The sequence below is a fragment of the Stenella coeruleoalba genome (assembly GCF_951394435.1).
Source record: "Stenella coeruleoalba genome assembly, chromosome: 12".
NCBI classification, from domain to species: Eukaryota; Metazoa; Chordata; class Mammalia; order Artiodactyla; family Delphinidae; genus Stenella; species Stenella coeruleoalba.
The window spans coordinates 39,071,508-39,097,830 of record NC_137158.1 but is presented as its reverse complement, the minus strand read 5'-3'; the positions used below and the strand labels follow the sequence as shown (position 1 = coordinate 39,097,830).

At 47.3% G+C, this 26,323-nt stretch overlaps 2 protein-coding genes across 2 annotated transcripts in view; both read left to right on the top strand.

The window, feature by feature from the left end:
* PDSS2 (decaprenyl diphosphate synthase subunit 2) overlaps positions 1 to 3,042 on the top strand; it is a 273,183-nt gene extending 270,141 nt beyond the window's left edge. Inside the window, exon 10 of the mRNA XM_079938680.1 lies at positions 2,881 to 3,042. Coding sequence (XP_079794806.1) covers positions 2,881 to 2,891 — 11 coding nt within the window. The 3' untranslated portion in view covers positions 2,892 to 3,042. The remainder of the gene's footprint in view (positions 1 to 2,880) is intronic.
* Positions 3,043 to 10,853: 7,811 nt separating this feature from the next.
* The window catches only part of BEND3 (BEN domain containing 3), a 34,395-nt gene continuing 18,925 nt past the window's right edge, over positions 10,854 to 26,323 (top strand). Inside the window, exons 1-3 of the mRNA XM_079939719.1 lie at positions 10,854 to 11,063; positions 25,224 to 25,271; positions 25,765 to 25,967. Coding sequence (XP_079795845.1) covers positions 25,235 to 25,271; positions 25,765 to 25,967 — 240 coding nt within the window. The 5' untranslated portion in view covers positions 10,854 to 11,063; positions 25,224 to 25,234. The remainder of the gene's footprint in view (positions 11,064 to 25,223; positions 25,272 to 25,764; positions 25,968 to 26,323) is intronic.

Sequence of the window (26,323 nt, the reverse complement as noted above, 5' to 3'; positions counted from 1 at the left end):
GGTTATATTGCTTTAGTCCTTTAAACCAGTTATGGCTCAGTAATAACGTTAGTCCTTTAAATCCATGATGGCTCAGTAATAACTAGTATTGTGTTTACTATTAACTCAAACCTTCAAGGTATTACATATTTTTTCAAAAACCTTATTACTGAATTCAGAAATTGCCCATGGCAGAATCAAGAATACAAGGGACCTATACTAATAAAAGTAAGTGTTACATCATACTATATTATTAACAAGATGCTAGGTTAGATACATCTATTTTACCGTGAAAAATGGAATCTTGATTAATTGGCTGAATTGGGATTTCCTTTCTAAAAGATTTTCCTAGTGCTTCCTTCCTTAGAGTCCATAGCGTAGAGAAATTCTGAAACTGTTTTATAAATAGCCTCAGATCAAATATGTTCAGTAAGTATGTGTGGCAAGATAATATCTTTGAGATACTAATCTATATTTTTATTCTCCTGGTATTTCCTCCTTTCCCTTCCCTGTCTCCTAGCAGATATTCCCATCTGGGTTTATCATCTTGGCGAAGGGATGAGATGGGGCAGAAAGTTGAAATCGCCCTCAAGCGTTTGTTTCTAAAAGCTTAAGCCCCAGCAGGGAGAAGATTTGAGCCAGAGGCAAACTGTCTTGGGCAGAAGCAGGAAGACCCTGGACAGAGTAGTGGGGACAGGCAGGGCTGCTGTGTGGGCTCTCTAGCAGGCCTGCCCCCAAGAAGCTGTAGCGGTGAGTTGTGACCACAAAGTAAAGGCCAGTGGGTTACATTTGACTTTGTTTGGCCCTGTGAATTTCAGTCGCTCAGCATTACAAATCTAGGCAATTTTACATAAAAGTCCGGGTTGGGGCTTCTCTTGAATAATTAGCAGTTTGGGCCACACTGTGTTCAGTCCTTTATGGCACCAAGGCTGCCTGCCTTAGATAAGGAATGAACGCTCTAGTTTGCCGGAGTCCCTAGAAGTCCCTGTTTCATCCCTACGCTGAAGCCAAGGGTTAATTGCCACTCATCATGGCACTTGCACTGCTGCTCTCCAGACGATAGAGGGTGGTCCTCTTTAACCCAGATTTTTTCCGTAAGTGAAGAAGTACAAGATAGACTAAAGATGGCTCATGCTGAAAGAAACAGAGGAGCTGGTGCATTTCTTTGTAGACCTGAAGATGTTCTTATGTGTCTAACAGGCAGACTGCTTGCTTCACTCATGAGCTCTCCTTATACGCTTCCTGTAGGCATTTGCACCACGTATCCCTGTTCTAGGCAGCCTCGCGAAGAGATGACCGTGTCCCTGGTTGGGCATGGCAGGGCTGCTGCCTGCAGGGCACGGGCGAGCAGAATGATAGACAGGCAAGAACCCATGTGGGCAGGTGCCTGGAGGGCAGAGGCCCCTGGAAGCTTCTGGTGGGGGTGGGGAGGACTCCAAAAGGCTGGAGCTCAAGATAGAAAGTAAATTATAAAAGTTGTTATTTCATACACACAAATGTATCGACTGAGATTTGCTTGCAGTACCTTTACTTTCTGGCTGGCTTGGTCATTTAGCTCAGGGCTCGGGTGGCACCAAAGTGAACATGCAACAGAGGCCACCAGGGCCTGTCCTGGAGAAAGATGGCAGGATTCACTGTCCTTTCCTTATGAGAGGGGTAAGGAGAATGGACATTAGACTTGTAGTTTGGGGACCATCACATGTTTTAGAATTATATGACACTACCCTTTTTCCTTCCTGGGTGGAGTTTGAATTTAAAGCGCTGTCTTCCAGATGGCATTCTGGGTGGTCTTATGAACCTTTGTGCTTTTTCTGCTAAACTAGAAATGTGTTTTTCAAAACCCTAACTGTTACGTGCCTGGGCTAGTTATTTCAACAGTTTGCTCACCTCATTTATAACCAATAAAAATAACAGCTATTCTTTATTGAACTAACCTTATACCAGCTGCTCTGCAGTGCTACCCATAATTGCGTGCCTCAAGGTGGGGTTGCCCCATGCTTTGAAAAAGGAAATGGAAGCTGAAAGCTTAAGCAGCATCCAAACTCTTACACTTAGTACAAGTGGGAGCCTGAGTTCAAATCCAGGACTTCATAAGCTCTGCAGTCTACAGCCAGCAAGTGTGACGGCATTTATCACCACCTGCTACCTGCAGGACAGCAATAGGGCTGGAGGGATGGAAATGTGAATGCAAAGGGCCAAGTCCCCAAGGAACAGCAAAACTAAATTAGGCACGTTCTTTAGAAAGAAAAGGGAAAGCAGATTCCTGCAGTGACAGAGATGTTGGCAGTGATCCTTGGAGTTGTGCTGTAGCAGAGGAAGCCACCTTGTCAGCAGACGTTCACTCTGGGATCCAGTGCCTCTGGGATGTTAGGACTGAGTCCAAGTGAGCTTACTCCTCTTTTTCCCACCTGTTATGAGGTGGACTGTGTCCCCAAGATGATGTTGAACTCCTTACCCCCATTGTCTGTGAAATAGGGTCCGTTTGGAAATAGGATCGTCTTTGCAGATGATCAAGTTAAGATGAGGCTGTTAGAGTGGGTCCTGATCCAAGATGACTGTGTCCTTATATAAAGGACACTATTTAGACATAGAGACAGACATGTACAGAAGGGAGAGGATGTGAAGACCCAGGGAGAATGCCATCTAAGTGCCAAGGAATGCCTGAGGTCCACAGAAGCTAGGAGAGAGTCCCAGACAGTCCTTGGTTCTGTCCCAGCCCTCAGACAGAACCAAGCCAGCCAACATCTCGATTTGGGACTTCTAGCCTCCAGATCCACTGACACAATAAATTTCTGATGATCTAAACCATCCAGTTTGTGGTACTTTATAATGGCAGTCCTAGGAAAGAAAAACATCACCCAATACATATACATTGTGTGGGTTTGTCATTGTCCGTTTCAGAGGCCTGCTGAGCAGGGCTGGCACCGAGCCCCTGGGAAGGTCTGGCATCATCCACACGCAGCCTCGAGTGACTACCCACATTTCAAGCTTCAGCCCCAAGTCCAGTCAGCTGGAGCGTCGAGTGCGTGTGTCACAGTCACAGCACAGAAGAGCCACTTGAGATACTGCAGAAGGCAACAGGAGGGATGACATGCATCTGAGGCGTCATGGAGTCTAGTACAAGAGCATCATAGCAAACACAAATAAACAGTATAGTCAGGTAACGCCAGTTAGGCTGAGATAGGGGCTGTCTGCAATAAAGGAGTAAGTAGAACGCTGGGAGCATAGTCCTGGGTGCTACTGCCTCTGGTGTGGGACGGGGATGGTGAAAACCTCATGACAGAGAAGACATTTGGCTGGGCTTCGAAGGATGAATAGGAGTTGGCAAGGGCACCAGAGAAGCATCACAAGCAAAGGCAGAGGAGAGAGAAATGCCCAGCCTGAGCAGGAAGGAGTGCTTAAGGACTCCCTTGTGTCTTACAGTAGAATGGAATTTTCTGAAAGGAAAAGATTAAATTCTATTCTGGTTAGCACTACTGCGTTTCAAACGGCTAAACTGGGAAATAACCAGAATTAATTGGGAAACAGCAGAAGAATTAGTACTCAGGATATAATGCCGGTCATGCCAATTACCAGTTATGCATCTAGAGTCTGGCACATATTAGGCCTGCAATAATTATTTGTTAAATGAAAGAATGAATTACAAACCATGTCATCTCTCCTGGCTTTATTTTTTTTCCCATCTGTTTAAAAATGGGGTGGGGGACTTGCCTGGTGGTCAGTGGTTAAGAATCTGCCTGCCAACGCAGGGAACATGGGTTCAATCCCTGGTCCGGGAAGATCTCACGTGCCGCGGAGAAACTAAGCCCATGCACCACAACTACTGAAGCCCATGCGCTCTAAGGCCCGAGTGCCACAACTACTGAGCCCACATGCTGCAACTACTGAAGCCTGCACGCCTAGAGCCCGTGCTCCACAACATGAGAAGCCTGCACACTGCAACGAACAGAAGCCCCTGCTCGCCGCAACTAGAGAAAGACCACGCACAGCAACGAAGACCTAACGCAGCCAAAAATAAATAAATTTATTATTTTTTTAAATGGGATGGATTGGGACTTCCTTGGTGGTCCAGCAGTTAAGACTCCAAGCTTCCAATGCAGAGGGCGTCGGTTCAATTCCTGGCTGGGGAACTAAGATCCCACATGCTGTGGGCAGTGTGGCCAAAAAAAATAAATAAAAATGGGGTGGATTGGTATGGCGAGGTGATATAGCTATTCCACCTCTCTCAGGTCTATGATCAAGGGCAAACAGGATGACAAAATTTGAAAACGCTATTGTTATAGATTAAATGTTTGTGTTCCTCCCAAATTCATATGCTGAAGCCCTAACTGCCAACATAATGCTATTTGGAGATGGAGCCTTTGGGAAGTAATTAGGGTTAGATAACTAGGTTGTAAGTGTGGGGCCCTTGTGGTGGGATTAGTGCCCTAATAAGAAGAGATACCAGGGAAGGAACTTGCTCTCTATCCACCATGTGAGGATGCAGCAAGAAGGTGGCTATCTGCAAACCAGGAAGACAGCTCTCACCAGAACCCAACCATGCCAGCACCCTGATCTTGGACTTCCAGCTTCCAGAGATGTGAGAAAAGAAATTTCTGCTATTTAAGCAACCCAGTGTATGGTACTTTATTATAGCAGCCTGAGCAGACTAAGACAACTATGGAAAGAACTTTGTACCTGTATGATATTATTCCAGAGTTGGTATAGAAGGGTGGCTGGAGCCCTAGATTGGGTGGTGGTGGGGTTCTGGCATGTGGCCCGGATCCTGCCATGACTTAGCTGCCTGCCTTTGGGCTATTCCCTTATAACACATAGGTGGTTCAGGGACAATTCCAGGAGGCGCTGTTCACATAGACTAGGAGCTGTCCTGCTCCAAGCCTTTGACCCTTTGTTTCTTCATCTATAGAGAGGGAAAGAGAAATGGAACATATGATATCTAACAACAATTCACTTATTCTTTCAGCAACTATTTGTTGAGAATTGACTATGTCTCAGGCACAGAGCCAGGCACTTGGAGAGAGTGCTGGAACATGGTCTTGCCCTCCAAAAGTTTACATTCTAGTCGGGGAGACAGATAAAAAGGCAATCACAGCTTCACATGAGCCGGGTCTCTGTGTCAGTCTGCTCAGGCTTCTATAACAAAATACCACAGACTGAGGAACTTAAACACCAGAAATGTATTTTCTCACAATTCTGGAGGCTGGAAGTCTAAGATCAAGGTGCCAGCAGGGGTCTCCTGAGGCTCTCTTCCAGGCCTGCAGACAGCCACCTATGTGTCCTGACATGGCCTTTTCTCTGTGTATGCACATCCCTCTTATAAGGACACCAGTCACTGGATTGAGGGCCACTCACATAAACTCATTTAACCTTAACCACCTCTTTAAAGGCCCTATATCCAAATACAGTCCCATTCTGAGCTACGCTGGGGGTTAGGATCCAACACCTAAATTTGAGGGGCCACAATTCAGTCCATAACAGCCTCTATGACAGGGAGAGAACAAGGTGCCATGCAGGTGCAGAGCAGGGGCCTCCACCCCAGACTGGGACCCACGAGGCCTCTTGAGGAAGAGAGCTAAGCTGCCGAGGACTGAAGAATGAGGCTGGAGGCTGAGCTGCTACTATTTTTAATTAATTAATTAATTAAATGTTGGGGCTGCACCACAGCATGCAGGACCTAAGTTCCCCAACCAAGGGTCGAACCCGTGCCCCCTGCAGTGGGAGCGTGGAGTCCTAACCACTGGACTGCCAGGAAATTCCCCGAGCTGCTACTTTAATGAATACAACTGTGTGAAGCACTAACCTTGCGTTAGTGGGTGGTCCTCCTTAACCAGATTACACGCTTCCTGTAGGCATTTGCATTTGTATATTTCACTCTTTGGTGGGCTCATTTATTTTTAAACCTATTTGGCCTTTGGTAGGTGTGACATACAAACAGGAACCCCAAAGCATCGTTTCAGAGGCCAGTGTGCCTTGGGCAAGCTACCTTTCCTTTTTGCCTCGGTTTCCTTATTGGTACAATCAGGCCATTGGCATCTATTACTTCTCAGGCCCTAACGTGCCGTGATTATAGGGAAATCCTTAGACATATTTGGTTACATCTCTAAAATACTGTGCTGACACTTTAGAAGCTTGGGGAAAGGGAGCTGTGGATTCTGTAGCCAAATACTGTATTTACTTTTGGAGCATTATTACTAAGAGTTCTTCTTTTTTTTTTCCTGTCATGACAACAGATTGATAAAGGGGAGTCAGGTGACAGGTGTCAATCCAGGCACTCACACCAGTGTTGCATGACTTTTAGCTACTCCAGAGTGACTTTTGTTCCTTAGGCCAAGGTGACAACTCGACTCTTTTTGGGTCTGTGGGAGGGGGAAAGGGCTACAAAAGCAATAGATGCTCATTGTGGGGGAAAAAAATGAAATCAAACATTTCATAAAGGTTTAACATGAAAAAGTAAGTCCTCCTTTCCACCATTCTATACCTCAGGGGTATCCACTGTTACCCATGTTTTCCAGACCTTTTCTATTCACACCCAGATAGGTACATACATGTTTCTCCTTTTTTACAAAAATGGGATTACACTATATAGAGATCTATAATTTTCTTTTTACTCAATAATATGTCATAGACACTTTTCTGTACCCATAAAAAAGAGTACCTCCCCTCTTTCTAAAGCTGACATAGTATAACATAGCATGTGTCATCCATTTGACTCTTTTCCGGGTCCTCTCCAATTTTTTTCTATTATGAATGATCCTGCAATGAACATTCTTGTAGATAGATGTAGCCTTGGTTGAGTTAGGATAGATTCCTAAAGGTAGAATCACTGGATCTCAAGTTCATTTCTACGATGTATTTCATTTTACGGAGAAGATTTCAGGCAAGTCAAGTAAGACTTTAAAAATGTGTATGTATGTATGGAGAGCATCTCATTTAGAGTCTTTTGAACCACAGCATGAAATAATTTCTTAAAAACCAGCCAATTACTAGAGCAGTATTATATCTCCTTTTTTTTTTCTTTGTTAGTGGGCTCTGATTGGCTGGGAAACCAGCCTCCCCCTGCTCCCTGCTTCCTGCCTGTCGCTGCGGCTGTGTGATCAGTGTGGGGAACTCCTGACTGCAGGCCCTTGAGTGCCCTCTGGGCTCGGGGGCCCTGGTGGCTGCAGCGCCTCCAGCTAGCACTCTGGGCTCAGAATGAGCTATAGTTCAGGCTGCCATTTGTTTTCTCAAGGGCTTGAGATTGAGAGTGGGATTGCAGCAGTTTTCACTCTCCCTAATATTTCTTTTTGCAGACTCCTATTGTGCAAGCCAGATATTCAACTAAAATCAGATCCTAATGGTTATGCTGGGTGCTTAAAATCTCAAGGCGCTATAAATTATTCATTAGTTCTTCTACTCATAAGGAAAACTGCCCAGCATAAAGTCTCTGCAGCTTTTCATTCAAAATCTCATTTTTTTCCACATTGGGTCACGGTGTGTCACTACCTGCTCCAGATTCCACTAAAGGTAGGGCTTCCCTGCCACCTCCCAGCACACAAGGGGTTAAACTCAACTCTCTGCGCCCACCTTCCCAAACAAAAGTCAGTTTTGCAAGTTATTCAGCAAGGTGGCTTTCAGTAGGTTCTATTTAATAAAGTTAATACAGGCTCCTCTGCCCTTCCTCTTTTTCCCTCTTACTTCTCCGTTGTGAGTATTCACGGAATCTGGATCTGCCAGCTACTTCTGTTTGAAGTTGAAGGCTTGGCAAAATTTTACATGAAGCAGGCAAGAAATAAAGTGGAAATGTCTACAAGTAACAGTGAAATCTGTTACATTGTTCTGACTTAACTACTGGGGGGAAAAGAGTCCTACTAAATACTGTCTTGGCAACTGTAAATACATTTTAGCGATGGTCAAAACTTTTAGAACAACAGCTAAAAGATACCTGAAACCTGATGTCTGTCTTGCCACTCTTAATTATATATATTGACATTAAAGATATCCCACTCTTCATTAAATGCTGTGTAATTTTCCTTTTGAGTTTTTACAGTTAGTGTTTTATGTGAGTCCTTTATATGGCCAAGTAGCCAGTTTACCCCCTGCTGCCTTTTACTCAGGTAAAATTGGAAATGAATTCATTAGATCAATTGCAGCAACTCTAATTTGAAATCTTGAAAAATGCCTTGCTAATTAAGAAATTTCCAATCAAGTAGACTTCTAAATCTCAGGTTGTTATTTCTTTCAGGTCTTTATACATATCCTTATGAACCATTAGCAGTCACTCCTACTGACTTCGTAAGATTGTGTCAGGCAAGCACCGTGTTTTTTAAACCTCATTCCTCTCCCCATCTTACTCCATGTTTATTCATATTTTTTCATAAGGCATTACGTTTATCCAATAGCACTTTCAAAACTATTGTTTTTTAAAGGCTCCAAGATACAACTGGAATACAATTCCAATGCATCTGTTTTCCCTTTCTCCTTATTAAAAAAAAATAGAAATTCATATAAACATACAAAACCATGTGAAGGTAGGTAGTTTCCTTTCCCACATAGCAATAACTTCCATTTCTATCTGTTAATAACTTATTTGGAACAGCTTACTTTGTTAAGCAGCAATGCTGATCCAGTTATGCAAATTAAGATACATTAATTTGAATAATACTCAAGGTCACTTTGTAGTTTCCTGAGAGATTGTTTTGAAAAGTCAGTTTAAGTCAGTTAAGCACGCTGCTTACCTTAGATGCTATTTATTAATAAAATTATTGTATTTGACAAAAACTTTGGTTTTGAACAATGTGAACAAAGAAATGTTAATTTCTAATTATTTTATATATATCTATTGTTTTATTATTTAATTTCTCCTCCAATACCTGAGTTGTTTTGTGAATGATTGGCTATAGATACATCCCTTAACACATATTTCATCTAGTCCCTTTTGTAAAAATGTAACAAGGTCATTTTACATTTTTAAACCATAAAGTGGTTTAAAAATGCAAAGTGAGCTTAAATGCTACTCTTAACTCTTCCTAACTTTTCCACTGGGAAACCCTAGAAAACTGAATTAATGAAATGCAACTTACGCTTTTTAAATTCTAACTGTCACATTAAATTGAAGGTGAGACTAAAACTGCTATATCTGTTAACTAAGTCAAGTGATGTACTATATCATACGTGTTATTTAATGTGCGAATGTTAAAAGTCAAGTTCCCGGCAGAAATCGAAGTACCTCCATTCTGTCTTCAGGGAATGTATAAATTAACCATTCTGCCCCAAGCGGTCCTCCTCCCTTCCTCCCTCCGCCCTATTTTAAATGTAGATAGGGCAACCCAGGTCTTTTGAATTTGAAGGGCTGCTATCTCGGCCCCATTCTTTTCATCATCCTGTTTTGAATGACACTGAGCACGTATGGATTCTTTTATAAAAGCACCCCCTGGATGCAGGGCTTGGTTCTCCCGGCTGCTTGCTAATTTTGCATAGCAATTAGTACTGACTTCTCAGAATCGGCTATCCAAATACAGTTCGAGAACGTTCCACGTAGTTCCTCAAAGGTCTTAGATAACCTCTTGCCCCTTGATTTCAAACCCGAAGGGGAAGAACTTGCATAATTGCTAAATTCCCAGTTGGAGCGGTCTGGCAGAGGATACGTAATCCAAAACTATACGTTAATTCAAACCCTCCCCGCGCCTGGGCAGCAAGGAGCCAGCATATGCCTTCTTTTAAATCTATTCTACCAATTCACTGACCGCTCAGGGCTGGGCCACATGGCCCTTCCTTGCAGCCAGTCAGCTGTGAGCAGCAGATGGGATAATTTGCATTTTTCTTTTTATACTTTCTTCGACCGGCAAATTAAAGGATTTTTTTTAAATTTACATTCTCATTGTTTGCCTTAAATATAAACATGGATTAACTGCTGCGTTGGGCTTCCCTGACCCTCACACCCCACACTCCTTCAAGTCAGTGAGACTTGAGAAAATACCCGAGCGGTAGGTTTCGTGTTTATCAACTTGGAATCTCCAGTCCGGGAGTCATGAGTAGAAAGAATCAGCTTTTACTGAGTTGGTGACTCGTGTTTTTCTATTTTAAGAGCTTGGCGCAGATACCCCGTGGGTTTGTCTGTGGCATGTGGGTCTGCGAGCGCGCGCACTTCTGAATCTCTGGGTCTGCGGCCTCAAACCTCAAAACTTCGGGTTACAAGTAGAAGGCAGATTTTTAGCTCTCAGGCTTACAAGAGAGGGCGGCCACCCTGCTGGGGGAGTGGCCTGAGCCAGTGTTTCCCAGCGCCGGGGTCGCTCTCCCGCGGCCCGCCAGACTCCATGCCGGCTCCGCGGGGCCGCTGGGTCCCCGCGCCCCGATGTCTTTGTGCCGATCGTGGCGCGGGAACACTCGCCCGGGGGGCCAGGGCCACGGCGGAGATACCAAAAATGCTGTTGAGGCGCGGGCGCGAGGGGAGGCGCCCAGTACAGTCGCCGATCCGCGTAGGAAAAAAAAAAAAAAGTAGAAAAAGAGGCTTTTCAGGTCAAACTCCTCGTATCTAAGAAACCACGTTTTAGAGAAATGACTCGCGATGGGGAGAACACACGGTGTGCAGGGTACATTGTTAGCCAGCGCTGGCCCGGCTCACCGTGGGTGCGCGGCCGCCGCTCCCCGCCCCGGGCAGCGGGCGCGGGCCCACGTGGAGCCGCGCGGTACCGGATGAGCGCGCCGGGCAGCCCGGGTCCCCGGAGTGCGCGCCCCAGCTCCCTGCCGCGGCCGTTCACGCCCGAGCGCCGCCGCCGGTCCCGCGTGTGCCCCGCTGAGGGGGAGGGGCGGGCCGGGGGTGGGGGCGGAGGGGTTGTGGTTCCACTGCAGCGGGGGCTCCTGTGTCCTTGTGCGGAAATGACACACGGAGTCCCGTCACGTCACGCGAGAGCGCAGCGCACGGACACACACAAAGAGAGGGGAAAATACACGGCGCCCGCCCGCTGCCCCCAGCAACTCCCCGGGCCGCCCCGGCCTGGCCCTCCGCGCGCGGCCCCCACTCCCCAGCCCCGCGCTCCCCCCAACCCCCACGTGGCGCCCCAACTCGGCGCGGGCCCGCTCTGCAAAGTACAGAACTCGTGTCCCAGGTAAGTGCGGGGCGGTTCAAGCCGGCCGCGCGGTGGCGGCGGCGGCGGCGGCTCCGGAGCAGACGTACGGGAGAGTGGCTGCAACATCCATGCTGGGGTGGGGGCGGGAGCAAGGGAGGAGACGCGCAGGGGGGCTGCCCGGAGCGCGCTCGCAGGGAAGAGCGCCCACCCCCGCGCAGGGCCGAGCCGCCGGAGCGGGCGCCCGGTGCCCACGGGCTCGCCGCACCCATTGTGCCGCGCGCTCCTTTGTGCCCGCTCGGAACGCGGCGGCTCCATGGCGTTCCGGGGAGCACGCGCGCCGCGCGGGGGCGGGGGGGGGGGACGCGTAGTGGAACAGTCCGCGCCGCCGCCCCACTCGCGCCGCGCGCTGGCCCCTCACCCCCGCTGGGCGCCGCGATGGAGCGGCCGGAGCCGCCGGAAGGCTTTGCGAAGCCCGCGGTGGACTCGGCGCTCGCGTTCGGCCGGGCTGCGGCTGGGGACGGCTCGGCGTGCAGAAGGGGGTGTCAGAGCAGGAGCAGGGGGCGGGGACTGGAGGGAGATGCCGAGCGGGGAGCGGGAGGCCCGAGAAGCTGCCGCTCGGAGGGACGCTGCCGCCGGAGTCAGCAAATGGAGCGAGGCAGGCCCGCGGCGGCGGCGGCGGCGGCGGCGGCGGCGGCGGCCGGGAGCGGACAGGGACGGGCCCCGCCGCCAGGGGGCGCAGCGCTCCCTCCCCGGCCATCCACGGCGCGGTTCGCGGTTCCCGCTGCCCGGGAGCTAGAGGCGGGCGCCCGGCAGGCGCGAGGCCTTGGCGGCCGGCCGCCAAGCCGGAGCCGAGGCGCCCGCCGCCCCTCGTGACCGCCCCCTCTTTCTCGTAAACGTGAGTTCCCACGCAGACCTGGTCCTCTCCGCGCCGGTGAGTTGTGCTGCAGCGCGCGTGAGGGCCTTGCGTGCCGACACAGTTTTTTTTCCAAGGTGTTTTTTGCAGAGGTAAAGGACTTTTGAGTGCTCAGGGGGCCCGTCCGGAAGAATTTTACACGCAAATGCCAACCAGGCAAGGATGTGCGGAACAGGGTTAAGCACTTCGGTGTCAACTTCACCTTCTTAAAGTAATTTTTGTAACTTTTTAACTGTTCCCTGTGCCTCGGGCAACGCGTCCAGTGCCCCAAAGCTGCGGCTTCGGGAAACTGAGGCTAGGAAGTGAGTTCTCGGGCTGGGGCTGGCTCGGGATGGGTCCAGAGGGACAGAGACGAAGGAGATTCTTTTGTTATCCACACTCCCAAACCCGCCCCCCCCTCAGTTTTTCTGGGGTTTTTGTTGTTGCTGTTGTTTGTTTTTTTAACCATCCATTCCTAATATCCAGTTTCATGTCGCCGTACAGGACTCTGTCAGCTTCCTTCACCCTTAGTACTGAGATTTGCTGAGAGTTTGTATCTTCACAGTTTTACATCCCGAGCCATTAACTCAGTGTCTGATAACTTAGTAGGTGCTCAATAAATTTTTGCTGAATGAACGTAGAGCTTCTTGGATTCCAGAAGAAGGTGGGGCCATTGCATCCTGTTCCTGCTAGTGGTCTAGCTGGCGTGTGCATGGCCCTTGAAATGAAATTCATGGACAAACCAGAGCCTTTAAAATCTGTCACATAAACATTCCACCACTGAACGTAGGTTTTACCATAGAGGCCATGTCCTTGTTGAAGCGACTTAACAGAAAAGTGTTGTGTTCTTGCCTTCCCCCACCACGTACAAAGCACTAGTAATAGAAGAGAGACCACCTACTACCTAGTAGACAAGATGGCCAGCATCCCAATAATCTGTTAAAGGTACCACATGGACACATTTTCTTTACCCTCTTCCAAACTTCTGGGCTCCTAAGCATCTCATAGATGAGCAAAAGAGGAGTAGAATGTCTAATAATTAGGAAGAAAAAAACTGGAATCTTGGGCTTCCCTGGTGGCACAGTGGTTGAGAGTCCGCCTGCCCATGCAGGGGACACGGGATCGTGCCCGGGTCTGGGAAGATCCCACATGCCGCGGAGCGGCTGGGCCTGTGAGCCATGGCCGCTGAGCCTGCGCGTCCGGAGCCTGTGCTCCGCAACGGGAGGGGCCGCAACAGTGAGAGGCCCGCGTACCGCAAAAAAAAAAAAACTGGAATCAACCCTGACAGAAGTTTGAGTAGGTGAAAATTTAATCTCCTGCTGGACTGTCCCACCTGCCACAGGTGGGACAGTCCAGCAGGAGAGCTGTTTCGAAAGCCCCTGAAGCAACAGGGAAAGAAAACCACATGCTTTTATGAATTGTATTGACACCATGGTGAAAAATTGGGGGATCTGTCTTTTAAAAGACCTCAAATTTTATAACGTAGAGACACATGAAGGTTGCTAGCCAACCAGCACAATTAATTTGGTGTTAGTGTATGGGAGGTTGGGGTGAACGTTTTTGTTTTTCCTGGCACTTAATTTTGGTGGCAAATCATGGTACCTCTCCTGTTATTCATTGTACCTATTATTGGCTAAAGCAAGTTTGGGAGAATTATTTGTAGAATCAGTCTTCGGGGTGATGGAACTTTTCTGTATCCTCTTGATGGTAGCTACAGGGATGTATACCTGTGTTACCTTTCATAGAACTGTACACCCCCTCCCTCCAGAAAGTAAATTTTACTGTATGGTAATTTTAAAAAAATAGAAATTGAAGGCACACACACAACACAAAACAAGATCCCAAAAGGGATCTTTTATGTGCTTTGTGAGTATCACCTTGTTCTTGCTGTTTCTTTCCCACTTCACATTGGACAATGGCTCTTCTGCCCCGTCTGATGTTCTAGTATCTCTTGCAACATTATTATTTCAGCCCAGGCTCTTGTAGTTTCTGGAACGAGCTGCCACACGTGACCCGCACATGCCAAGCTAAGGGCTCTCCACGCTGGCATCAAGCCTTCAGTGTGTCAAGCAGGAGAGGTGCGATTTCATTTGCAGTGGCATTAATGCCTGGCATGTTAGTCCCTGAATGATTAGACTTTTTACAAACTGTTGTTTTAGAGCTGAGTTTTTCTCAGCAGCTCACCTGGTAACATGCCCTTCCTCTATTTTTAATTCAACTTGAAACACATGTACGGCCATCCCTCAATATTTGTGGGGGATTGGATCCAGGACCCCCTTCAGATACCACAGTCCACACATGCTCAAGTCCCTTACAGCGAGTCCTTCATATCCTCGGATTTCGAACCCACAGATTTGGAAGGCTGACTGTATTTAAAATCAGCACTTTTAGGTTTTTGTTCTCTACTAACGGCCACCTCTCCTCTCCTCTTGTCTGATTTTCAGTTATCAGTTATCACTGCCCAGTGAAACACAGTATCTGTAAAGGCATTGAATGCTCAGTTGAATAAATCACGTGTCGGTCTTTTCTTGTTTGCCAGGGGCTGTTGGTTTGAGCATGGAGCTAGTAAATTGAAGAGGGGAGGCTGGGGATGTGGAGGGGGGTAGCTTACACCCGACTGTGCCCCAACTCCAGTTAGCTTATGTGGTCACAAGACAACACATTTGTAAAAGTGGGAAGTACAGAGGAAACTCTGCTTATACCTCCTAGGAAAATTAGTCACCATCGTCCAGTCAGTCACATGGGTGGCTGCTGGGATATGCTAGCCCTTTTCTCCTTGACCCCAGCTTCTGGGTTCCACGGTTAAAGTTAAAAGCAGAGTCTGACTCCTCCTACCGTTGATGTCGAAGGAGGTAGCCAGTCCTTCATGAGGCCAGGGAGGGCTTAATAAGTAGAAGCCCTTAGCTGAAGAAGACATCACATTTAGTCACATTCAGAAAACGCAGTCTCCGAAGGGTGAGATGCCACATCGCAGGCAGGCAGGGCTGTGCGGTTGTCCTTTGCTGCGCACACTGAAAGATAAGGCTGTTCTCTGACTGAATAAGGAAGGCAGCGACAATTACAGCTTAAGGAAACTCAGGGGAACATTGCCCTGGTTTTGTGAGGACTGGTATTTTTCAAACTTTATTTGAAGATGTGTCCAAAAATAAAAACAAATTGCAAACATGTCCTGCAAGTCCCATGGGCTGGGTGCCACAGCCAAGAGGGCCGGGTTCTGAGATCCCCAAGGCTCCCAGCCGTTCCTGCAGACCCAGAGACGGAGCCCGGCAAGGGTGGATGGCATGGGAACATTCTTCCCGTCCTTAGGGAGGGCATTTTGATTTCACCCCTTCCAGTTGAACGTTTCTTTTTTCTTTCATTTGAAAGAAACATTACAAAACTTTTTAAAAGTTTTAAACCATTTTATTTTAGTTTTAAAAAATCTTCACTGTTAAGATGCACTTTAAGCATCTTTCCAAAAAAAAAAAAAAGGCTTTATAATAAGTAACGTTTACTGAGTGCTGTGTGCCAGGCACATTCTCCTCTGTAGTTTTCATAGAGTCTCTAGAAGGAAAGGTAGTGTGTGCAGCTCCTTTTACAGAAGAAAGCACCAAGGCTTGGCTGGGTAAGCCACTTGCCCGGGATTAGAAGCTAAACGTAGGTGAAGCCAGGATTAGATAGAACACAGGTCTTTCTGCCCCTAAAGTTTGGTAGGGAATTCCATTTTCATCCAAATCAGCTGTACCTTCGTGATCCGAAGGCCTACCTGGCCTGTTGACTCGCTCCTGCATCTGAGCCCAGCCTACAAACGTGTGCTCCGCAGGGAAGGGAGAAGGCAGAGCGGGGATGGCCCACCCCCTTTCGGTCCCAGCTCTTCTCGGAGCCTCTTTCCCTCTTCTTGCTCTCCGCAGCACCCACCCCAAGCGAGGCGCAACCCGCCGCCCCCCTGCTTCTCTGCAAACTAGGAGGACTGTTGTGAGGACTGCACCGGTGAACGTGTAAAACAGTTAGACCTCAGAGGCAGCACTGCATGAATGTCAGCTGCTGTCCTCCTTTTCTATGTTTAATTTTTAAAAATCAGTATAACCTGCAGTGGGGAGGCTTCATGAAGTCAGATCACATGGCTTGGCAAGATGAAGTATGGTTTGGTTAGGTCTTAGTTAAACTGTTTAAATCCTTGCATGTATTTTATTAATAACACCTTTAAAATGGTCTGGGCCTGTTCTCCGTGCTTTACCTTTTGTATGTGGCAGGGCTGCACAGCCACCATCCTGGGGGTTTCAGGCTCCGATCATTCCTATGCTGGGGCTCTGGGGCTCACGTTCTCAAGGAGACCCTCAGGTGGTACGAGTTTGCCTCGCTTTACATCTGGGAACAGGAGTGGAGATCGGGAGGATTTGCCCCAAGGCGGCCTGAGGTCGGGCTGCTGGGCCAGGTCTTTGGACCTGACCTCATCGTGCGGGGGAGTCCTAAGTCCCGTGGACATTTCCGATGTGCTAGGGCAGAATCCTGAGTCAGCCGACTGGGATTTGAATGTTGAGGTTTCAGGAAGCCCAAGTACTTCCCATTTCTGGGCCTGCTGCTTGTCCTGTGAGACTTGGGCAGCCGCAAGCTTCCAGCACCTCTGATTAGCCTGGGCTAGATTCTCCTAAACGAACTCAATGCAGAGGCACCCCAGGTCACTCCCAGCCCCCTGTGGGCGCCACTAGAGGACATTTTGCTTTGGAAACCTGTGGGGCGCTTAGGGAAGAGTCCAATGATCCTGTGCAGGCAGAGGGGTTTGCCAAGGGTTTGCCATGCCAGGTGCCCCCTGCTTGCCTTACCGTGGTCTAGCCTCCAGCTCCTAAGAAAGACATCCTCTCCCAACCCCCCAATCAGATTCTCGCGTGACTCCTTATTACGCACTTTGAGCTGGTGACCTCAGGACACTCCTTCCTTTTTCTGTGGCCCAGCCACTCCTCAGCTCCCCAGACCTCCCCTCCCCTCTCCCCACTGCATCCTGCTGCTTCACCCTGGAGTCAGAGCCCCTAGAGCAGGCCCCTGATTTGCCCAGTTTTGTCCGGTTTTGAGGAATCAGGGAAGGAGGGCTCCAGGTACGGGTCAGAAGTCTTCCAGGGTGCTCAGACACAGACATGAAAGAACCCCAAAGAAAGCACCGTCCATCATCTAGAATGCAGGAACCCAGCAAGTCCAGCCTAGAGAATTGCTAAGCTGCTCTCCAGCCCATTTGTTTTCTCCAGCCAGCCACAGACTCTCTAAATGACCTGGCTTTAGCGCTCAGCTTGGATCCCTAATCCAGGAGACTTGGTCCTGGTTTGGTTTTTTTTTTTTTCCTCCCATGAAATTTGACTTATTTTGAAAAACACTCCAAGTATCAGGGCAATGCACTGATGGGGCCTATAATACACCCGCCAGGAAATGGCATTTCCTTAGTGTTCAAAGCTGATCTTTTCACCTTTCTGTTCACACCTTGGCTTGTGAGCTGAGAATTTTTTCTGATCTCCCCATCACCCCATACTGAGGAGCTTTTAACACCTTCAGAGGCAATAATTCAGAGACAGTTATGAAATGAAAAGTCTGCACTAGTTTGTCAGTTATATATTGTTTCTTAGAGCATGAGTATTTTAAAATATCTTCCCAGTCTGATTCCCTGGAGATCCCAAGAAGCTCCTGGAAAGTCAGTCTATTTTTCTTTTCTTTTCTTTTTTTTTTTTCGGGCCCAGCCGCTCCGCGGCATGTGGGATCTTCCCGGACCGGGGCACGAACCCGTGTCCCCTGCATCGGCAAGCGGACTGTCAACCACTGCGCCACCAGGGAGGCCCTCTTTTTTCTTTTTTTTTTTTAATTTATTTTATTTATTCGGCTGCGTCGTGTCTTAGTTGCAGCATGTGGGATCTTTGCTGCAACATGCGAGATCTTTCGTTGCAGCACACAGGCTCTTTGTCGCCCCGCGCAGGCTCTCTGGTTGTGGTGCGCGGGCTTAGTTGCCACGCGGCATGTGGGATCTTAGTTCCCCGACCAGGGCTCGAACCTGAGTCCCCTGCATTGGAAGGCGGATTCTTAACCACTGGACCACCAGGGAGGTCCCAGCATCAGTATTTTAAATACTTAAATGATTTGATTTTACATTCTTAGCTTGTTGCTATTTATGGGTATAACTCAGAATATGACCTGGCTAGCAGTAAAGATTGCTAAACTTCTTATTTTTTCATTTAAAAAAAACTCTCATTTTCAAAGAATTGCATGCTCACTGTAGAATATTTGGAAAGTAGAGGAAACTAAAGAAGAAAAGTCACCCATAATCATCCTAATTGGAGGTAATTAACATCTTGGCATGTTTTCTTCCGTCTGCTTATGGCATTTTTCAATTACATTGTCAAGATATCCCCTGTGAACTTTGAAGTACATTGTTATTGACTGGGTGGCCCTGTAATGAACAATTGATTTTGAATCTTTACACATAATTTAATGTTCGGCTCTTTCTGTCAATAGAGGTTTTGAAGTCGTGTGTTGAGAAAAATGTGTAGAAGTTGACTTTCTAACTTTGTATATTGGAAATAACAATAGTGATCAAAGGTGATCTCAATCCAGGTCACATTGAGTTTGTTGTCCCTTCCATTTTCTCTGCAGGTTTTTGTGGAATTTATCAGTAATTAATAGTGACTGATGGTTACAGAGGGCTTACTCTGCACCAGGATTTCCACCCTCAGCCTGACCCTAGAGTTCCTGCCTGTGTTTAACCTAAGATCAATTCGAAGTAAAAGACCCCCTGGCCCAGGTTCTTTGCCCTTCTGGCCTTTGCTCATTTCGTATCATAATTTTCAAGTGTGTGAGGCTCTAAGTGACAGATTTGGCTATAGATCTTTATAAGCTGAAAGTGATGAAGAAGATCAAGATATGCCCATTTACACATTGACAGCGTTATTTCCAGAGCAAGTATTTTCCCCTAGAATTTGCTTTAATGTTATTTCTTACCCCAAAGGAAAAAAATCTTGTAGATATATGTCAGACTGTAATATTATTTGTATCCAGATCGCAAGATTGTAAGCACTGGTGGTCTGCACAGCTGTGGCATGCGGCCTGTGTTTATTAGATGTGAGTTACAGTTGTTATAGAAACCTTAATGTAATATCTTCTAACCTTGAGGTTCTGACTGCTCTTTCCTTCCTGTTACTGTTATCTTCTAGTGTTTACCCATCCTCCCCTCCAACAGAAGTTCCCAGAGTTCTGTCTTCATCCTCCGGGTCCTCCCATCTCTACCCTGTGTTGGTTTCAATCCCTGTAAATAAGCTATACAGTCGATCGATCCCCTCTGCACAGAGGACAGTCACCCCACTGGCACCAACAGCTCCCCGTCACACAGTGGGGAGTGTAGCCACCAAAGCACAGGGCAGGGAGACCGGGGGCCACTCCCAGTGTATGGTCTCGAGCATGTTACTAACCTCTCTGAGCCTCGGGTCTCACACCTATACAACGAGATGATTTCTGAGGTCCCGTTTGGCTCTAAAACTCTGCCTCGGTTTCCTCACTTGTAAAATGGGACTAAGAAGAGTTTCCACCTCCTAGGATTGTTAGGTTAATTACATTTAGTAGAGCTCTTAGCACAGCATCTTCCACAGTGTAGGCTGTTGTTTGCATTGAGTCTCCGTCAAGTGTGCAAAGCACTGGGCAATGTGGCGAGGAGTTGGAAGGGAATGGCACGGCAGGGTTTCTGCCTTCCAGGATTTGCCCAGGTGAGCTGGGGTGTCCCTCTGCTCCAGCCACACCCCTGTTGGACACCTCCATTAGCACCCTCAGGGCTGACCTCAGCCAGGGACTCTCCCATCGGAAGGCCATTAACAGGCCCCCTTACTGGTTTTCAGCCCTTCTCTGTCTCCTCCCAAAGGGACTACTCACTCCAGATCCTTGTCTCAAAATCTACTTCTGGGGGAACTTACACTAAAAAAAGAAGTGATACCGAAATTTCCATGATACATTAAGCAAAAGAAGCAAGGAGCAAGGATCTTAAACCTTTTAGCCTCAAGATAGCTTTCTATCCTTAAAAAGTATTGAGGACCCCAAATAGCTTTTGTTTATATGGGTTCCTGTCAGTATTTACCGTGGTAGAAACTAAAACAGAAAAAGAAAAAATGTTTAAATATTGATTTACCAATTCATTGAAAAATAACCAAAATAAATATATTACAAGTTCATGTCAATAATATTTTTATGAAAAAAAAATTTTTCCAAAGAAAATAAGTGAAAAAAGTGGTATCGTTTACATTTTTGCAAATATCTCTTATATCTGCCTTAATAGAAGACAGCTGAATTTTCATATCTGCCTCTGTATTCAATCTTTTGCAAAATAAAGTATCGTGTAGCCTCTGGGAAAGTCTCCTGCACACCTGTGAAAAGGAGGCAACAGCATCTCAGTTTTATTATGAAAATAGTTTTGATCTCATGGACCCCCCGAAAGGGCCTTGGCTGTACTAGTAAACTGGGTCTCCAAAAAGAAAGAAAAAAACAAAGCCCGGAACAGGACTGGTTTGTAAAAGTGTCACTTTCCATGGTGCGCCAACTTCAAGCTACCAACTTGACTCCACTAATGCTGGAGTTGGGGAGAGACGTGCAGTCTGTGCAGGCAGCGCACTGCATTCATGTCACACTTTGAGGACCTCTGGCAGAGTGTCTGCAGAAGGACTCAGGAAAACCGACGAGGTTGCCTCCAAGAGTGTAACCCAGTGACTGGAGGACCCTGGGCTTTTTAACCAAATATCCTTTTATACCTTGGGAATTGTCAGATGCATGCCCATCTAGTCAAAAGAAAAGGAGACTTTAAGAATCTTCCCTTCTTAAAATGAACTCTCTAAGTTGATCCATAATTTGTCAGTCTTCAGCTTTTCCACTTCTTTGTGGCATCTCTTAGAACTGGTTCTTTCAAAGCGCCGGTGACTGGTTCTCACTGCTCTGCCGGCCCCTTGCCTTGCTTCGCCCTTGCTTCCCGCTGTGGGCCAGGCGCACTGAAATGCAGGAGGCAGATCCAGCCGCTGCTGCAGCAGGAGGCCCCGAGGTGGCCCTGCCAGGTCCTGCATTTATGTAGCCAATTTAAGCAACTTATCCTTGTAATTTGATGTTTGAGTGTCTAAGGCATCTTAAACATTTGGGATTACCGTTCCTTTTGCACTTTTGGTAAAAACTGAAGGTTTTCTGATAGCTGCTTCCCACCCCACCCCACCCCTGTGCCCTGCATGGAAAATTGAACACTGTCATCTCGCCCTGTGAAGAAAGATAGAGACTATTAGGTATTATAATAAAATGATATGTGCTCCTACGAGCTCTGCGATATTTAAAACCTTTCTTCACCGCTGACAGTCACTTTGCCTGAGGCTTCCTAGGCTATTTGGGTTCAAAACAAACAAAAAGCATTTTCGCTTATTGGATTAACCACTGGAGATTGGTCCTGTTTGAGAGTTACCCTCCCATAGGTCACCCATGTCTTAGAAGCTGTGTGTTTTAACTAGAGGCAGTGGCAAGCGACATGTGTCTCCTTGACACACGTCCCTTTCACTCGTTTAAATCCTCCCTTGGGATTGGTCAGGGATCTGGAACAGGCACCCCTTGGGGAAAAGCTGATTTTCAGGGACATGTGGATGCATAGTTAGACTGTGTTGCAATTCGAGATTCGTGGTGAGAGGAATAAGAGGGTTTTGAGAAGGAGAGAATGTTAAAATGAGAAATTCTACGAAGTCCTGCAGGCAAAGGAGATTGTAATCCTAGCAGCCCAGCGGGCGGGTGCTGCAGAGTTGGTAGCTCCTTCATAACCTATAGTTGTGTAAACGAAAGGAATTTCTGCGGCATGCTTGGCATCCGGGTGTTTAGTGTCCGCCCAGGATGAACAACCTTGTGACCTTCATCTGGGCAGATGACCAGGAAACGGAGGTAGCAACGTGTGATACCCATCCCCTTTCTACCCAGCTGGGGCGGTGTTGATGTGCCGGGTCTACATCAGCTCGGGATGCCGGCAAGTGACCCACACATCCCCTCCCTCTTGTAGAAACTTCTGTATTGTGAAGTGGACTCTATATAAGCACAGAGCAGCCTCATTTTCCTGCTAGTGACACGGAGATGAAAGGAGATTTCCAGCTGCTAGTGGTCAGAGAGATCCAAGGCTGGAAACTGGCCTGTGTGTTCATGAGAAGAACCTTAACAGAAGAATGAGGATTCTGTCATTCCCTCTCCTGGTGGCTGACGGGAGATACACACGGATTTGGTTTGAATCCTAGTTCTGCCACCAAACAGCTGTGTTATACTGGTCAGGTACCTGCCCTCTGTTCTCTTCCTCCCCTTTCCAATAGTCAAACATCTTATTTCTGTAATCAAAATGATATAAAAGTTTTCCAGCTTCACTGAGGTATAATTGACAAATCAAAATTGTAAATATTTAAGGTGTACGCCCGCAGTTTTTTTATTCAGTTGGGATTGAAGTAGCTCAGGGTAAGATCAAGGCGCACACGAAGTGGGCAGGCAGCGCCGGGCCCCAAGTGCGCAGGCCGTGGGTGTTAACGGGGACCCTCACCTCGCTCCGCCCCACACGAGCCACAGGCACTTGGCTTTCCAGGCCTTGCAAACGGGAAACTCCCTGGCTTCCCAATGAGAGTGGCTTGTTCGCCAGCTAGGAGGGAAGGGGCGCACCACACTGCGTTCCGGGTTCCTTCTGTGCCAATCTAGCATCTGTCGCTGGTCTATAAATGGACACGGAAATGTTTTCCAAGGCAGATGCACTCTGGCCGCCCCTTCGGTGAGGCTGCCCAGCCCCCTCCGGCTCTCCTCCCACCCGCAGGTGGCTCGGGCGTGCGCCCTTCGCTCATCGTTTTATGACGCGAGAATCGGGGCGAGCTCAGAATTCAGGTGCTAAATTGCCTGCAGTAGGGTCACTTGGTGGTGGTTCGGCGAAAACGCTTCGGCGCCCGAGTCGCCTTCCCGCGCCGCACTCGGAAATGGAGTGTTAGACAAGCGGACCCTCCTTGCTCAGTGCCCGTGGTTCTGTGCTGGGTTTTCTCATTGACTGCTGTTTCTTTTCCTCTAGGATTCACTCGTCGTTTTCATGCTTTCCACTTAGCCAGAGGCTTTGTGGCTTTTCGCCGTGACCCTTTTTTCCCCCAAAATTAACCACGTGCCGTCTCCTCCCTTTCCCACCTTTTCTCTTCGGAATGTAATTTGTCCAGTACACCATACCCTCTCCAGCAACCCTGTACTCATTCCTCCTCAGCTGTTCTGCAGCCTCTCACTTGAGGAGACGGCTTATGTGACGGGGCGGCAGGGCTTCCCGGGGAAGATGGCAGCTCACCTGCGTCTCCTTGAGAAGCCCCCTGTCTGGGCTGCGAATCAGCCCTGAGTTTCTGCCCAGCGTTCGCCAACCTTGCTGTCTGAAAAGAGTACTGGTGCGCACCTAACCTGCCTGGGACTCCCTCCCCTCAGAGACACCCAAACGTGAGATTTCTTTCCTTGAAATACAATGGAAATTGTCTTTGCTGAAATTCACCTCTGGTAAAATAGTTCTTGGCCCCTTGAAGTTGACTTACTGTTTATTTTCACTCAGTCTCACCTACATGTTATGTTTTTCAGACAGGAGATAGTTTAGTAAGTAGGAATTAATTTCAGTTTCAAATAAATCTTAAAATTTCTTATTCAATCCTTTGAAAATTAGTAATACAGGGATGAAAACAATTGTGCCTGTCATGAAGTAACTGTGACGACTGAGAATAGTGCCATGCGTTGTAGCACTACTATATGAGTGTTGCTGTATTAGTGAGGTTTTTTTTTTCATACGTCGTAGCACTGTATGAGTGTTGCTGTATTAGTTTTTTTTTTAACATCTTTATTAGAGTATAATTGCTTTACAGTGGTGTGTCAGTTTCTGCTTTATAACAAAGTGAATCAGTTATACATATACATATGTCCCCATATCTCTTCCCTCTTGCATCTCCCTCCCTCCTATTAGTGAGTTTTGAAGTTATGATCCTGTGCACAGATCGCCTAGACATAGTCTTACTCTCTCCCCATCCATCCGTCTAAAATGGGACCACACACCATTCCACAGCCGCTCCGTGAACGGCTTACTGAACTTTGTGGATGGCATCCCTCCTCCTTATAGAAATTCCATAAAGATACCCCAGAGCCTGCCCCCTCTGACCCGTAACTGGAATGGGCACTCAGAGTTTGCGGGCTGCTTCGCCAGCGGTGGGAACCACAGCTCCTCAATGCCAACGCTAGAGGCTGTCATGTGTGTTCTTCTGCCATGTTACTGCCTCATTTATACTTTATCCTAGTTACGGACATGCTGTTATGTAATCTGGAGAATCTCCAAGACGTAATGGTGCTTTTAACCATGGTGTCCACTGCATTTCGGCTGGGGCAGCGAGAGTCGGGGGCTGGCTCTGCCCCAGACCCTGCAGCCCACACAGGGCGCCGCCGCTGCCTCCTGCCACGTTCCCTCATCAATAAGAAGAGTGGTTTGGACCAGATCGTATGGCTCAGGAGCTTTAAGAACCCACGGTGCCTCTTTCTCTTCGTTGCTTCTGAAGGAAGGGCAAGACAGCATCATCCAGTAAAAATACAATGCAAAAGCCACATATGTAATTTTAACTTCTCTAGCAGCCACATTAAAAAAAGGTGAAATTAATTTTAATATTTTATTTTGCCCAACAGATCTGAAATATTATCATTTTAACATGCCATCAATAGATTATTAATGAGATATTTCACCTTCTTTTTACTGTGCTGAGTCTTTGAATCCAGCATGTATCTTAAGCTTACAACATGTCTCCACTTGCACTGGCCACATTCCAAGTGCTCAGGAGCTGTGTGTGACTAGTGGCTACCGTCATGGGCAGCACAGGTCTTTTTGGACCACCTAAGACCTTAGCTCAGATTCACCGGGTCCACAGGGTCCACAGCCTCCTGTGGACCTTTGTCAGCCTTTTCATTTTGTGGCTAGAATGTTTAAGGCAGGGACTAACAGATCATCCAAACTGAGGTCTTTTGTAAGACTTGATTTTCTCAAATATGTTCCTTTCTTTCTGTAAGTGGGTCTCAGTTGATGCTTTAAGATGCATTCTGCCCACATAAAGTCTTGGAGAAGCACTCCCAGCAGGCATACAGGAGGCCTGGCTGTTTCTGAGCAACTGCAAACAAGAGGATGAAGTTTTCCTTGATGTTGCAGAGTCGCATTGGCTTAACCTTCTATTACCGGGAGCCAGGGTTGGGAGGGTAAGGGAATTTCTTATGGGTGGGTAAAATTTTAAAAAACGAACAATAAATCAAGACTTTGTCTTTGTCTTTTCATTTAGTGGAATAGAAGATGAATGCAACTGAATTCAGTGAAGATGTAGAAGAAGGTAAAAAAAGAAAAGCCTCTTTGTAAAAAATATTTTAACTGAATACTTTTTTTGGATACGTTTACGTGGTTCAAAAATATTAAAAGATACATGATGAAAAATCAAGAAAAGTCTCCTCTCACCCCTGATTCCCATCCTTCTCCACTCACACGTGTGGTGTTTTATGTATCTTTCCAGAGTTACTTTTTTAAAAGCATCATTTAAAAGAGTAGTTTCTCTCTTTCCATCTCCTCTCCCTCCCCTGAGAAAAGACTTTAAAACCTGTTTTGAACAAAATGTGCTTGGAACATGGTATCATTGTATAGCACTAGTGTGGTGAGATACAGATTGCTTGATTGGAAAGCCAGTTTTATTGTGATCTGTTACTCAGATATTGTTATCTGAGTGATAGTATCAAAGGGCGGCCGCATACAACCTGCCACTCAGGGGACCCTGCTAATCCCAGCGCCGCCAGGTGGTCTCCCCGCTGAGCCCTATTTCTTCTCTGCCACAGTTCTGAAAAATAACACTGTGAAAGTGGAGACAGAGGCCGAAGATGCTGCCCTGGACTGCTCAGTGAATTCCAGGTCCTCCGAGAAGCACGCTCTGGACAGCGTCTTCACTGGCCTCCAGGACTCCAGCAAGAGAAAGCAGCCGGGCGGCGAGGGCCCGCCGGACTCCGTCCCAAGCGTGAAGAGGCGGCGGCTGATTCCCGAGGTGAGGGCTCACAGGGAAAGCAGGAACTTGTTGATAGCAAGGACTGTTAGTGAAAGCCTACCACATTTCACATAGCGCACACCTTACCTAGATTCCTGGAGAAGGTGAGGCTTAGCAGGTCTTTTCCTAAATCAGATCCATCTTTTGTATCTATTAGGAGAGCTTATTCAATGAATCTTTTTGTAAAAAGACCAATTATTTTATAACATGCCTGTGACCCCTAACCTACCTATTTTATGAATTTGCTTTCTTTTTTTTTTTTTTTACGGTACGCGGGCCTCTCACTGCTGTGGCCTCTCCCATTGCGGAGCACAGGCTCCGGACGCACAGGCTCAGCGGCCATGGCTCACGGGGCC